Genomic DNA, 13,081 nt, shown 5'->3' with positions numbered 1-13,081 from the left:
GGAAGTGAGAGTCCACTGAATAACGAGAGCAATGCGAGAATTGAGTTGAAGCAGTCACCATTAGATAATGATGAAAAAAGAGTGACCAGTGTGATGGAGACATGGCTAGGGATCTCCTCCTTCCATCCATGTCTTGCCTTTTTACCATCACCACTGAAGAAACACAAATTCTGCTTATCAATTAAGGCTAATGAGCTGCCCTTACACAATGATCTTCTATGAAGAAGATGGCTTAGAAGAACATACATCACACACTTCTAATAAAGATTTTAGTACATCTCCCTGACATCACACAATTGTGTAGAGTCGATCTTCAGTGAGATTGACATCAAATGAATGTTAATCTCAGAGAGGGAGACTATCACTAAGTGGGAGGATGGATAAACCTTGAAATAAGAGCATCAAATGTACATAAGGTATGTGTCTCTGTGCTGATGGAAGGTGTGGGTGAGTGCTGTGATGGTTCTTCCTCAGTTTCCTTTTCGGACATGATCTGGGGGCTGGGATTTATGGTGGACACTCTTGTGGGCCTTGATCTACTGGTGCCTATAAGATACACAATAGAGTTTCAATTGATGAGCATGAAGAAGATAAGACTGCATGTCATTCACTTTGATTGTCAGAATGTGATAAGCTGAATGAGACGGTTCCTGGACAATCCAATCTCCCCTTCCGCACTGGAACGTTCCCTATCCTGCCCAGCAATCACAGTGGGGATCCTCCTTGAATTATATGAGAGATATGATGTAGGCCTTCCCTCCCCTGATCTGCAATCTTTCCCGTCAGTTGTGGACAAGCTTGCCCTAGATGAAGACATAAGGAAGGCATGTAATGCGAAGGGAAGCAGAGGTTGGGTGAAATGCATGTCTTCTGTGTCTTTGAGCCCTCCACAGAAGGAGCTGAGGAAGGAGCGCGAGCAGCATGGTAAATGGGATGGTGGTGATGAGAATGTTTCTGAGAAAATCAGTGGTGATATGTGTCCTCCATGAATGAATGTGTGAAATCCCCGAAGAGAGTTGCCCTTTGAATATATGATACCATGATGAAAATTTGATACTGGTGGGGGTAGAAGGATGATTTACCCTCCTGCACTGGGTGGCATTTTGACTGAAACTGCCAGCCACACTGAAGTCCCCTGCGATGGCCTCCCAGGAGGGTGAGGCTGGTGTGTCCATATCTCAAATACAGGAGGTCCCTGTGGGTCTGCACTCCTCTGACCAAGACCCTTAGGCCTTGTGGGTAAAGTAGGGTGCTGACTTCTCGAGGCTTGCAGCTTTCCTTTCTGGCTCGACAATCTCTGTGCATGCCCTGGAGACAAATGGGCAGGAACGAGTGAGAGGCATGTGTTTGGATGGTGCTTAAAAATGGCAGCCAGACATATAACCCCACCAGCAAATGGTGGGCGGAAGAATCAGCTCCCAAACCACCAGGATAGTTGTCTGTGCATAATTTTTAAAAATTGTAATAAATTTAGAGTACCCAATTCATTTTTCCCAATTAAGGGGCAATTTAGCGTGATCAATCCACCTACATGGCACATCTTTTGGGTTGTAGAGGCGAAACCCACGCAAACACAGGGAGAATGTGCAAACTCAACACGGACAGTGACCCGGAGCCTGGATCGAACCTGGGACCTTGGAGCCGTGAGGCAGCAATGGTAACCACTGCGCCACCATGCTGCCCTGCATGCCCATAATTGATAAGTTTACATGCGTTGCCATCATCCTGAGCAGCAGGGTAGTTGCCACCAAACCTGCCCACACTTCGTCTCAAAAATGGAAAATGCAACCCGAGGTAATTTGTTACAGTTGGGTACCACCATCACATAGGTTTCTAATTTTTCATTTTTTAGTTACTTGCCCAGTTTTTAATCCTGGTCTGTGATGAAATAATTGGTCTCAGACAGCAGTTAATGTGCCACAATTGGCCTCAACAACCCTGAGTAGGGAATGGAAAATTGATGCTACTCACTATTTGGTGACTGCTGCTGGAGCAGCATGTGTGCGGATATCAGGTGAGAGCTGAGTGAGCTTAGTGACGGTGCCCAAAGTGAACTGGGCCTACTGCTCACGGGAAAATAACCGACAAGATGGCAATGGTCTCACAAAAGGAGGAGGGTCAGGGAGAAAATCAATGAAGAACAGCAAATACCAGGCAAACTCTTTTCCTGCTTTATTCCTCATTCAGTGGTGCCAACACATATGGGGGTAAGGACCAAATGTGATCAAATTCTCACTTGATTTTAACAAATGCAGATTTTAACCGGTGGGTTAACGAAAACTAATGAGGAGAAAGTCCCCATACTGAGCATTCCCTTCTTAGCCCAGAAACACCACGGCTACTTCAGTTAAGCTCAGTGCCAGCAAGAAAACAAACTGGGGACTCTGCGACTGAGCTCATTAACATTGGGCAATGCAAGGACCATTGCAATAGCAGCTTCAAAGTCCTTCTATAAACATGCTGCTGTGTTGTTCTCCCGGGATCTGTTTAGCTTACTAACCCTGGAAAATGTGCCGCCTTGGACAAACTGATAATAATTTTAAATTATTTATTTTTACTTAAATTGATTAGCAAAATATGAAATAATTAAACCAGCAAGGAGCTGAAAGATTCTCATATATTGAACCACATCTTGGCTTCTGCTACTATGGGTTTATACTGTCAGCTGACACTGCCCCCACCACTGCACCATGGTTAGCTTACATTGTATGTTATCTACTCATGACCATACATTCATTTTTCCTGCATTTAATTTGGAAGACTTGTTAATTAGCATCATAGCATTCAGGGTAATTGCAAATTGCATTATTGTCAATTGCAAGTGGCTATGTGGCCACATTGGAAGTAATTTTGACTTGGTGCTATAGTGTTAACAGGTGATGGTGAATCAGCAGCCGTTTTTACATCTCCCATTTAAGTCCATAAAAATAGAAATGGAAGAGATGTAACTGCACTGTAGATTGGCATCACTCATTTTACATTATTGCACAAAGTCAAAATGTATCTCATTTACAAGCAATAGAATCGGACAGCAGAATAATATTCCAATAGGAAACTGATTCCCCTTCCCCCTGAAAGAGGGTGATCATAAACAGGATGTGCTCTTTGATACTGAGCAGATACAGTCCGATTCATAGATTCTTCCTGATTTCTTATAAGTACACCATTTGATTGGAAAAGACTGGCATTGGTAGGAAACAGCTACTTCAGTTTCATTACCCAGTCTTAATTACCAGTGCATTCTGCAGTATGGCCTGAAAGCTGCTATTACAAACTGAAAGGAGAATTAGGCACTAGGTATACAAAAAATGCACAGATTACAGCATGAAGGCATTAAGACTCTTTATGCACTGGATTTAAATACAGCCATTAAACATTATGCCATCTCGGAGCCTGTCATATTAACATGAGTGATAAATTCAATCACAAGATAAATTTAGCATTTTTATGTTAAAAATAAAATTCAGAACACAGCTACCCTTTCGACTCTAACATTATGTCAGAGATCCTACCTCCCATAGTGCGAGAAATGGTAAAGGTGGTCGATACATACTCCATCTTCTCTGTGTAAACGCTTCACAGAATTGCACCCCAGCCACCAGCATGTAAGAAATATGGTTAACACAATATTGTGCAACAGCAATCCAAAAGATCCCATTAGCTCACTCTCAAAAAAAAACAAGACTAAACGGCAACTTCCCTTCGAATCTGTATACTCAGGAACAGAGGAAGTAGGCAGGAACTCTCTGTTCTGCTAAACTCACATCAGCCCATTGTCATAACTCAGTCCCCCTTCCTTCCCGCTTATAATATGCCTTCCTTCTCGAGGTTTTTCTGGGAGATATAACATATTTCTACAATGATCCCGGCTGGGGCCAGGCGGTGTGAAATCTGCAGACCTTGTGAAGCCATGCCTTTCCTATTAGACAAGCTGAAAAGCCGGCCCTCCCCCCTCTGCTTCTCAAGCAAAGAATTATCAGCTCCAGAAGCTTAAAGCAAACCTGGAACGGACAGCTGGCACTAAATATGTTGCTTCTATTAATGATACACACTATACAATATAAACTTCTCCTTAATATCTTGCATTCAGATGTCTTTATAATCAGCTTTTACCAACTTTCACGGATAAATTTCCAGATTTTCCAGAGCTAGTGAATTGGCAAAAACTGTTTTCCTTCCAAACATGGAGAAAAAGATTTGCAAGGATTTTTTTAAACCAAAAATCAGGAAGTGTGCACATCACATCTATAATAATTGAAGAGTCCTTATCGTGACTGTTGTTGTGCTTTTAACACCATGAATATGCAGCCATGAAAACACTCTTCACACAAATGAAAAAACTCAATTTCAGCATCAACTATTTTACATTTTACTCAGACTTTAAAAATGTTGTGCTTCATACTATCATATAAAGTTGCCATAGTCCCAGATGACCATAGGCTGCTTTCCCCTTTGAGGGGGAGAGCTGACTAGTGGTGATTTAACCTGAGGATCACCATAACCCAGGCGAGGGACAAGATTGAGAAGCCAGAGCCTTCATGAATAACCTCAGCCAGGTTGGGAATTGAACCCACGCTATTGGCCTTGCTCTGCATCACGAACCACCTGTCTAGCCAAGTGAGCTAAACTAGATCACAAAATTGCAGAACTGGTAATTGCAGTAAGAAGCCATTTGGCCCATCATATTTGCACTGGTATGATGGTGATACTTTCGACATTGTTTTGTGATACACAGACCGTTCACAATAAACATGGAAAGTTCTTCGCTGCTATTGACAACTTTTTGTGATCATGGAAACCTACATTACTCAAGAGTATTCAACATTTAGGAAAGATAGGTGAAAAGGAAAGGGAGGTTTGGATAACACTGTTAATAAAGGATGAGATCAGTATATTGTGAGAGCATTCGATCGGACGATCAAGATGCTGAATCAAATTGGATGGAGCGAAGAAGCAGTAGATAGAGGCAGCAAGTATTGGTGGGAGTTGTTTATAGGCCATCAAACAGAAGCGTTAGTGTAGGGCATGTTAAAAATCAGGAAATTAGAGTAACAACACTAATATACCAATCATGGGGAACGTCAATCTACAGACAGACTGGATAAACCCAATTTGCATTAATGCTGTGGAGGATGAATTATGTTTATTCAGGAACTAACAAGGGAATTAGTTATTTTAGATCCAGTATTATGCAAGGAGAAAGGCCTAACTAATAATCTCATTGTAAAAGAGACTTCAGGGAAGAGTGACTATAAAATTATAGAATTTTAACTGGTAGGAAACCGATCGGCGTGCCCCCGCGGCGATTCTCCGGCCCACGATGGGCCGAAGTCCCGCCGCCTACAGGCCAATCCCACAGACGTGGTTTCAACCACCTCTGGTGGCGGCGGGATTGGCGGCATGAGCGGGCCCCCAGGGTCCTGGGGGGGGGCGCGGGGCGATCGGACCCCGGGGGGTACCCCCACGGTGGCCTGGCCCGCGATCGGTGCCTACCGATCGGCGGGCGTGCCAGTGCCCTGGGGGCACTCTTTTTCTTCTCCGCCGCCATGGCCTCCACCATGGCGGAGGTGGAAGAGATCCCCCTACCGCGCATGCGGCGGTGGTGACATCAGCGGCCGCTGACGCACCGGCGCATGCGTAGACCGGCGAAGGCCTTTCGAGCAGCCCCGACGCCAGGAGGTGGGTGCCAAAGGCCGTTGGCGCCGGTTTTGGCGCCAGTCGGCATGACGGAAACCACTCCGGTGCAGGCCTAGCCCCTAAAGCTGCGGAGAATTCCGCACCTTTGGGGAGGCACGACGCCTGAGTGGTTGGCGCCACTCCGCTACGCCAGGACCCCCCGCCTCACCGGGTAGGGGAGAATTCCGGCCATGGTTTACAACAAGTATAGGGCAGAATTTTACATTTTCCCCTTCTGTGGGTTCATAGGTCAGGGATAGTCTTCCTATTGGGCTCACACATGCCCTGACCTCTTTTGCTGGGACAAGCCTGGCCTAGGCCAGCATGCCCATCCTTGTTTCTGATGAGGCCCTTAAGTGGTAAATTACTAACTGCTTAAAGGCTATTTCCAACCTAACTTCAATTGACAGACTGGTGGGTTGAGTTCAGGGACAGTGAGGAAGACCAAAAATTAATTTTACTCAAGCCTCCGATGGGAAGTAGCCTCTATTTAACACCAAGAGCCACCCACTGCCCTCCCCCTCCCACAAATCCCCTCTCGGCCTCTCCACCAACATCTACACCCTGATGCATGATCAATGAAATGAAATGAAAATCGCTTATTGTCACGCGTAGGCTTCAATGAAGTTACGGTGAAAAGCCCCTAGTCGCCACATTCCGGCGCCTGTCCGGGAAGGCTAGTACGGGAATGACTACTAAGACGAGGTTGTATTCCAACTGAAGGCTTTAATAAGCTAGATGTTTCCCCCAGCAGCTCAAGTACAGAAAGGAAGCTGCTGGGGTAGCACAGGCTCTTATACCCCGCCTTGCAGGGAGGAGCTACCATACAGGTTCGACCAATGGAAAGCATACATTATCTACAAATGGTGTTCCAGCATTACTAGGTACCGTAATACCTCTACATAGACTACCACATTCACCCCCTGTTAAAAAAAAGAGTCCGGCGGTGGTGGTGGCTTGGTATTACAATGTGGTAACGTGGTAGAAGTTATGGTTATGGAGGTACCATAATGCCTCCGTACAGCGTTTTGCCTTATTATCGTAACTATTTACAATTTTACAATGAACTACATACACATTAAAATGAAGCAATCAGTCGATCGGGGGCCCTGGTCGTCCTCTGTGATCGGCGAAGCTTCGGTGGTGACGCACCACGGTGGAGGTTCGGGCATCTGTGACTCCGGGAGCGTGGTTTCAATCTCTGTGGCAGCTTCAACATCCCGAGATGGTGCTGGTGGGGGAGCTGATTGACCTGGAAAGGGAGTGTCTGCGGGGTGTGCCGGTGGCGGGGGGGCCTAGACGGGGCCAGCGGAAGAACTGATCCTCCTGGGAAGGGGGCAGCTGTAAGGTGCACCAGTGGGATGGGGTGTGGGACTGGTGGCGGGGGTGTGCGCGGGGATCCGGCGGGCGCTAGGTCTCGTAGGGAGACCCTGTCTTGTCGGCCGACAGGGTACGCCACATAGGCGTACTGGGGGTTAGCGTGGAGAAGGTGGATCCTCTCGACCAACGGGTCCAACTTGTGCGCCCGCACGTGTTTTCAGAGCAGGTTGGGTCCGGGGGCTGCCAGCCAGGTCGGGAGCGAGGTCCCAGTGGAGGACTTCCTGGGAAAAACAAGGAGACGTTCGTGAGGTGTCTGGTTGGCCGTGGTGCAGAGCAGGAACGCGATGGAGTGGAGGGCATCTGGGAGGACTTCCTGCCAGCGGGAGACTGAGAGATTTCTGGACCGTAGGGCCTGTAGGACGGTCTTCCAGACCGTTCCGTTCTCCCTCTCTACCCGTCCGTTACCCCGGGGTTGTAACTGGTCGTCTTGCTTGAGGCAATGCCCTTGCTGAGCAGAAATTGACACAGTTCCTCGCTCATAAAGGAGGACCCCCTATCACAATGTATGTAAGCAGGGAACCCAAACCGTGTAAAGATGCTATGGAGGGCTTTGATGACAGTGGTTGCGGTCATGTCGAGGCAGGGGATGGCGAATGGAAATCGGGAGTACTCGTCAATCACGTTCAGGAAGTACGTGTTCCAGTCGGTGGAGGGGAGGGGACCTTTGAAGTCCATGCTGAGGCGTTCAAAGGGACAGGAAGCCTTTATCAGGTGCGCTTTCTCTGGCCGGTAGAAGTGCGGCTTGCACTCCGCGCAGATTGGCAATTCCTGGTGGCTTTCCTTACCTCCTCGATGGAGTAGGGCAGGTTGCGGGTCTTGACAAAATGGAAGAAGCGAGTGACTCCCGGGTGGCAGAGATCCTCGTGGAGGGCTCAAAGGTGGTCCACTTGTGCATGGGCACATGTGCCTTGGGACAGGGCATCAGGAGGCTCGTTTAGCTTCCTGGGACGATACAAGATCTCGTAGTTATAGGTGGAGAGTTCGATCCTCCACCGCAATATCATATCGTTTTTTATCTTGCCCCGTGTGCATTGTCAAGCATGAAGGCGACCGACCTTTGGTCAGTGAGGAGAGTGAATCTCCTGCTGGCCAGGTAATGCCTCCAATGTCGCACAGCTTCTACTATCGCCTGGGCCTCCTTTTCGACTGAGGAGTTGCGGATTTTGGAAGCATGGAGGGTACGTGAGAAGAAGGCCACGGGTCTGCCCGCTTGGTTGAGGGTGGCTGCCAGAACTGCGTCAGACACATCGCTCTCGACCTGGAAAGGGAGGGACTCATCAATGGCGTGCCTTTGCAATGTCTGCTTTGATGCGGCTGAAGGCCTGGCGGGCCTCTATCGACAGGGTAAAAACTGGGGATTGGATCAGAGGACGGGACTTGTCCGCATAGTTGGGGACCCACTGGGCATAGTAAGAAAAAAAACCTAGGCAGCGCTTCAGGGCCTTGGAGCAGTGAGGGAGGGGGAACTCCATAAGGGGGCGCATGCGTTCAGGGTCGGGGCCTATAACTCCATTTGGCACAACATAGTGGAGGATGGCTAGCCGGTCGGTGCTAAACACGCATTTATCCTTGTTATACGTAAGGTTAAGGATTTTTGCGGTCTGGAGGAATTTTCGGAGGTTGGTGTCGTGGTCCTGCTGATCGTAGCTGCTGATGGTGACGTTATCGAGATACGGGAATGTTGCCCGTAAACCGTATCGGTCAACCATTCGGTCCACCTCTCGCTGGACGACCGAGACCCTGGGCTGGATTCTCCCCTATCCGGCGTGACGGAGGGTGCCGGCGTAGGGGAGTGGCGCCAACCACTCAGGGGTCGCGCCTCCCCAAAGGTGGGGAGTTTGCACCAGAAGACTGGCGCAAACACCTGGCGCCGTCGGAAGCGGGGCTGGCCGAAAGGCTTTCGGCGGTCGGCGCATGCGCCGGCAGTGACATCAGCGGCAGAGGCCGCTGACGTCACTGCCGGCGCATGCGCGATGCGGGGTTCTCCTCCGTGTCCGCCATGGCGGAGGCCGTGGCTGAGCGGAAGGAGAAAGAGTGCCCCCACGGCACTGCCCCGCAGAGTGAGCGGGGGGCCCCGATCGCGGGCCAGGCCTCCGTGGGGGCACCCCCCCCGGGTCCGATCGCCCCCCGCCCCCCCAGGACCCCGGGGGCCTGCTCGCGCCGCTGAGCCCGCCGTTTTAGAGGTGGTTTAAACCTCGGCGGCGGGAGAAGGCCTCCCAGCGGCGGGACTTCGGCCCATCCGGGCCGGAGATTTGAGGTAAGTTTTTTAAAAAATGAAATCCCGCCGGCGCCAGCTGTTTTCACAGGCTGCCGGCGGGATTTGCACAACGCCGGTTTATGACCGGCGGGAGAATTGAAAAACCTGCGGGAGCGGAAATAATGCCGCTTCCCGCCTATTCTCCGACCCTGCGTGGGGTCGGAGAATTTTGCCCCTTGTTAGTGACACCGAAGGGAACCCTAAAAAAGTGGTAGAGCCGCCCATCTGCCTCAAAGGCAGTGTACTTGCGGTCACTCATGCGGATGGAGAGCTGGTGGTAGGCGGACTTAAGGTCCACCGCAGAGACCTTGTATTGCGCGATCCTGTTTACCAGGTCGGATATGCGGGGGAGAGGGTACGTGTCCAGCTGCGTAAACCTGTTGATGGTCTGACTGTAGTCGATGACCATCCTATTCTTCTCCCCGGTCTTTACCACCACTACGTAAACTCTCCAGGGACTATTGTTGGCTTCAATGACTCCTTCCCTCAGTATCCGTTGGACCTCTGACCTAATAAAGATCCGGTCCTGGACACTGTACCGTCTGCTCCTGGTGGCGATGGGTTTGCAATCCGGGGTGAGGTTCTCAAACAGGGAAGGCGGATCGACCTTGATGGTCGCGAGGCTGCAGACAGTGAGATGGGGTATAGGGCCGCCGAATTTGAAAGTTAGACTTTGGAGGTTGCACTGGAAGTCTAACCCTAGGAGAGTGGCTGCGCAGTGGTAGGGAAGGACGTAGAGCCGGTAATTTTTGAACTCCCTTCCCTGGACCGTGAGGTTTGCTACACATAACCCCTTTATCTCTACTGAGTGGGAACCGGAGGCCAGGGAGATTTTTTGATTAACAGGATGGACGGGGAGAGAACAGTGCCTTACCATGTCGGGGCATATGAAGCTCTCCGTGCTCCCAGAGTCGATTAAGCAGGACGTCTCGTGTCCATTGATTAGTACCGTTGTTGTAGTTCGAGGCCGAGACGGGTCCAGGGTCACCGAGGCTAATCTTGGCAGCAGCTGGGTGTTCGCGTCGGGCAGTGTGTGGTCATCTGCACTGAGGTCCTGAGAGTCCATCCAAGATGGCAGCACCCACTAGTCGCACGTAGCTGTGGGTGCACAAAATGGCAGCGCCCATCCATCACACGCGGCGTCAGCGGAACAAGGTGGCAGCGCTCGGAGGCCACACGTGGCCCTGAGGGAGGAAGATGGCGGCGCTCGCTGGCCGCACGGGGCCCGTGGAGAGGGTTGTAGTGGCGGTCTGCATTCGCTTCTGGAACCGCAGTGACCGCCCGGGCCTGGCATACTGCCACGAAAAGGCCCTTTTTGCCACACCCTTTACAGGTGGACGAACGGGCTGGGCAGCGCTGTCGGGGGTGTTTGGCTTGCCCGCAAAAATAGCAGCGGGGCCCCCCGGGGTTGCGTGGCCGACTTGCAGCGCAAGCTTGTGGGGGAGTGTGTGGCATTGCCTCGGAGTCGGCGGCAGAGGGATTCCACGCTGCCCAGGGCGATGCCGCGTGGTCGGGAGCGTAGGCGCGGTCATTTTGGAAGGGCCACATCCAGGGAGCCGGCAAGGGCCTGAGCCTCCTTGAGGCCTAGAGTTTCTTTCTCCAGCAAACACTGGCGGATTTGAGAGGGCAGCATACCCGCAACGAAAGCGTCCCGAATCAACAGTTCAGTGTGGTCATTTGCTGAAACCTGCGAGCAGCTGCAGTTTCCCCCCAACACTGGGAGCGCACGGTAGAATTCTTCCAGTGACTCACCGGGAATTTGTCGCCTCGTTGCTAGTAGATGCCGGGCGTAGACCTGATTCACAGGCCGAATGTAATGGCTTTTCAGCAACCCCATCGCGGCATCGAAGTCGTCCGCGTCCTCGATGAGGGTGTAGACTTCTGGGCTCACCCTCAAGTGCAGGATCTGCAGTTTCTGTTCTCTAGTGGGTGTGTTTTCTGCTGTTCCGAGGTAGCTGTTGGAGCACGTCAGCCAGTGCTTGAAACTCACTGCCGAGTTTACTGCGTGAGGGCTGAGTTGCAGACACTTTGGCTTGATTCGGAGCTCCATTCTTTAGATCTAGCTTATTAAATTATTAAATTGATGCACGATCAATGACTACGAAGGCGAGGTTGTAGTCCAACTGAAGGCTTTAATAAGCTAGATGTTCCCCCCAGCAGCTCAGGTACAGAAAGGAAGCTGCTGGGGTAGCACGGGCTCTAATACCCCGCCTTGCAGGGTGGAGCTACCATACAGTCTCAACCAATGGAAAGCATATGGTGTTCCAGCATTACTAGGTACCGTAATAACTCTATACAGACTATCACACACCCCCTTCTGCCCTCCCCCTAGATAACCCTCCCTGCCCCAAGACCCCCAAACTCCAAAACCTACGGAATCCTGGAAGTTAGGCTCTAGTAACTGTTTTCAGTCTTCGTCCTGTCCAGTGCAGCTTCTGGGACTTGGTGCTGTTCACAATCTATTATCAATGATTTTGATGTGGGGATCAAATGTAATGGGCGCAATTCTCCGCACTCACGACGGTGCGGAGAATAGCGGGGGTCGTAAAATTTTACGGCCACGCTAGTCCGACGCCCTCCCGCTATTCTCCCCCCCCCCCCCCCCCACGCCCGACTCCCGATACGAATCGCTGCCGCCGTTTTTTTACGGCCAGCAGCGATTCTCAGCTGGCCGATGGGCCGAGTTCCAAGCCCTTTACGGCTGTTTTTACGAACGGCAAACACACCTGGTCTGGCCGTTCGTAAAAACGGCCGTAAAGTGCCGATTTTTAAAACCATGGCACCGATTGGCACAGCAGTACCACGGCCGTGCCAAGGGTGCCATGGGCCCGCGATCGGTGCCCACCGATCGTGGGCAGCGGGTCCGATTCCCGCGCACTCTTTGTCCTTCCGCCGCCCCGCTGTATCACTTCACGGGGCGGCTGAGGGGCATCCCGGCCCGCGCATGCGCGGGTTTCGGGCAAATGCGCGATGACGTCATCCGCGCATGCGCGGGTTGGAGTCTTCCAATCCGCGCATGCGCGGCTATCGTCATATGACGCATCAGCCGGCGCAAACTCTGGCAAGCGGGCTTAACGAAATTCGTTAAGCCCGCGATGCCGGAGTTTACGGCGGCGGCATGCTAGCCCCGACCGGGGACCAGAATCGGTCCCCGGTCGGGGAGGGGGGGCTGGCGTCAAACCCGCCCGGATTTGACGCCAGCCTTACGATTTCTCCCTGTGTGGGAGAATCGCGCCCAACATTTCTAAGTTTGCTGATTACACTAACCAGGTGGGAATGTCATCGTGAGGAGGATGCAAAGAATCTTCAAGTGTCAAACTTAGACAAACTAAGTCAGTGGAGAAGAACATGACAGATGGAATATAATGCAAAAAAATGTGAAGTTAACACTTTGATGGGAAAAAAAGGAAATGCAGAGTACTTCTTAAATAGTGAGTGATTAAAAAATGTTTATGCCCAAAGGGACCTGGATGTCCTTGCTTATGAGTCACTGAATGCGAACCGAAAGCAATTAGGAAAGCAAATGGTGTGTTAGTCTTTATTGCAAGAAGATTTGAATACAGCAAAAAACAATTGTATAAGGACTTGGTGAGAATGCCCCTGGAGTGTTGTAAATAGTTTTGGTCTGCTTACCTAAGGAAATGTATACATAGCATAATGGCAGTGCAAATTTTAACCTTTTTACCAACAGGCCATCCTTCAGGACCCACACCGGTCGACCTTTGCGCCCCCACCGGCCGACCTTTGTAACCCACGCCGGCTGACCTT

The 13,081-nt window shown here is 50.8% G+C and overlaps 1 protein-coding gene across 4 annotated transcripts in view; it reads right to left on the bottom strand.

Moving 5' to 3' along the window:
* The window catches only part of nhsl2 (NHS-like 2), a 436,567-nt gene that overhangs the window by 137,617 nt on the left and 285,869 nt on the right, over positions 1–13,081 (bottom strand). Inside the window, exon 1 of one of the 4 annotated variants that reach the window (XM_038774976.1) lies at positions 3,513–3,925. The exons of 2 other annotated variants lie outside the window; for them this stretch is intronic. In XM_038774976.1, the coding sequence (XP_038630904.1) occupies positions 3,513–3,558 (46 nt within the window). In that variant the 5' untranslated portion in view covers positions 3,559–3,925. Of the gene's footprint in view, positions 1–3,512; positions 3,926–13,081 lie in introns of those variants that run through there. One more of the 4 variants, XM_038774979.1, reaches the window with a different exon arrangement.

Source organism: Scyliorhinus canicula, chromosome 17, assembly GCF_902713615.1.
Source record: "Scyliorhinus canicula chromosome 17, sScyCan1.1, whole genome shotgun sequence".
NCBI classification, from domain to species: domain Eukaryota; kingdom Metazoa; phylum Chordata; class Chondrichthyes; order Carcharhiniformes; family Scyliorhinidae; genus Scyliorhinus; species Scyliorhinus canicula.
Note: the sequence above shows the minus strand (reverse complement) of the source record. Positions and strands in the feature narration are given on the sequence as shown.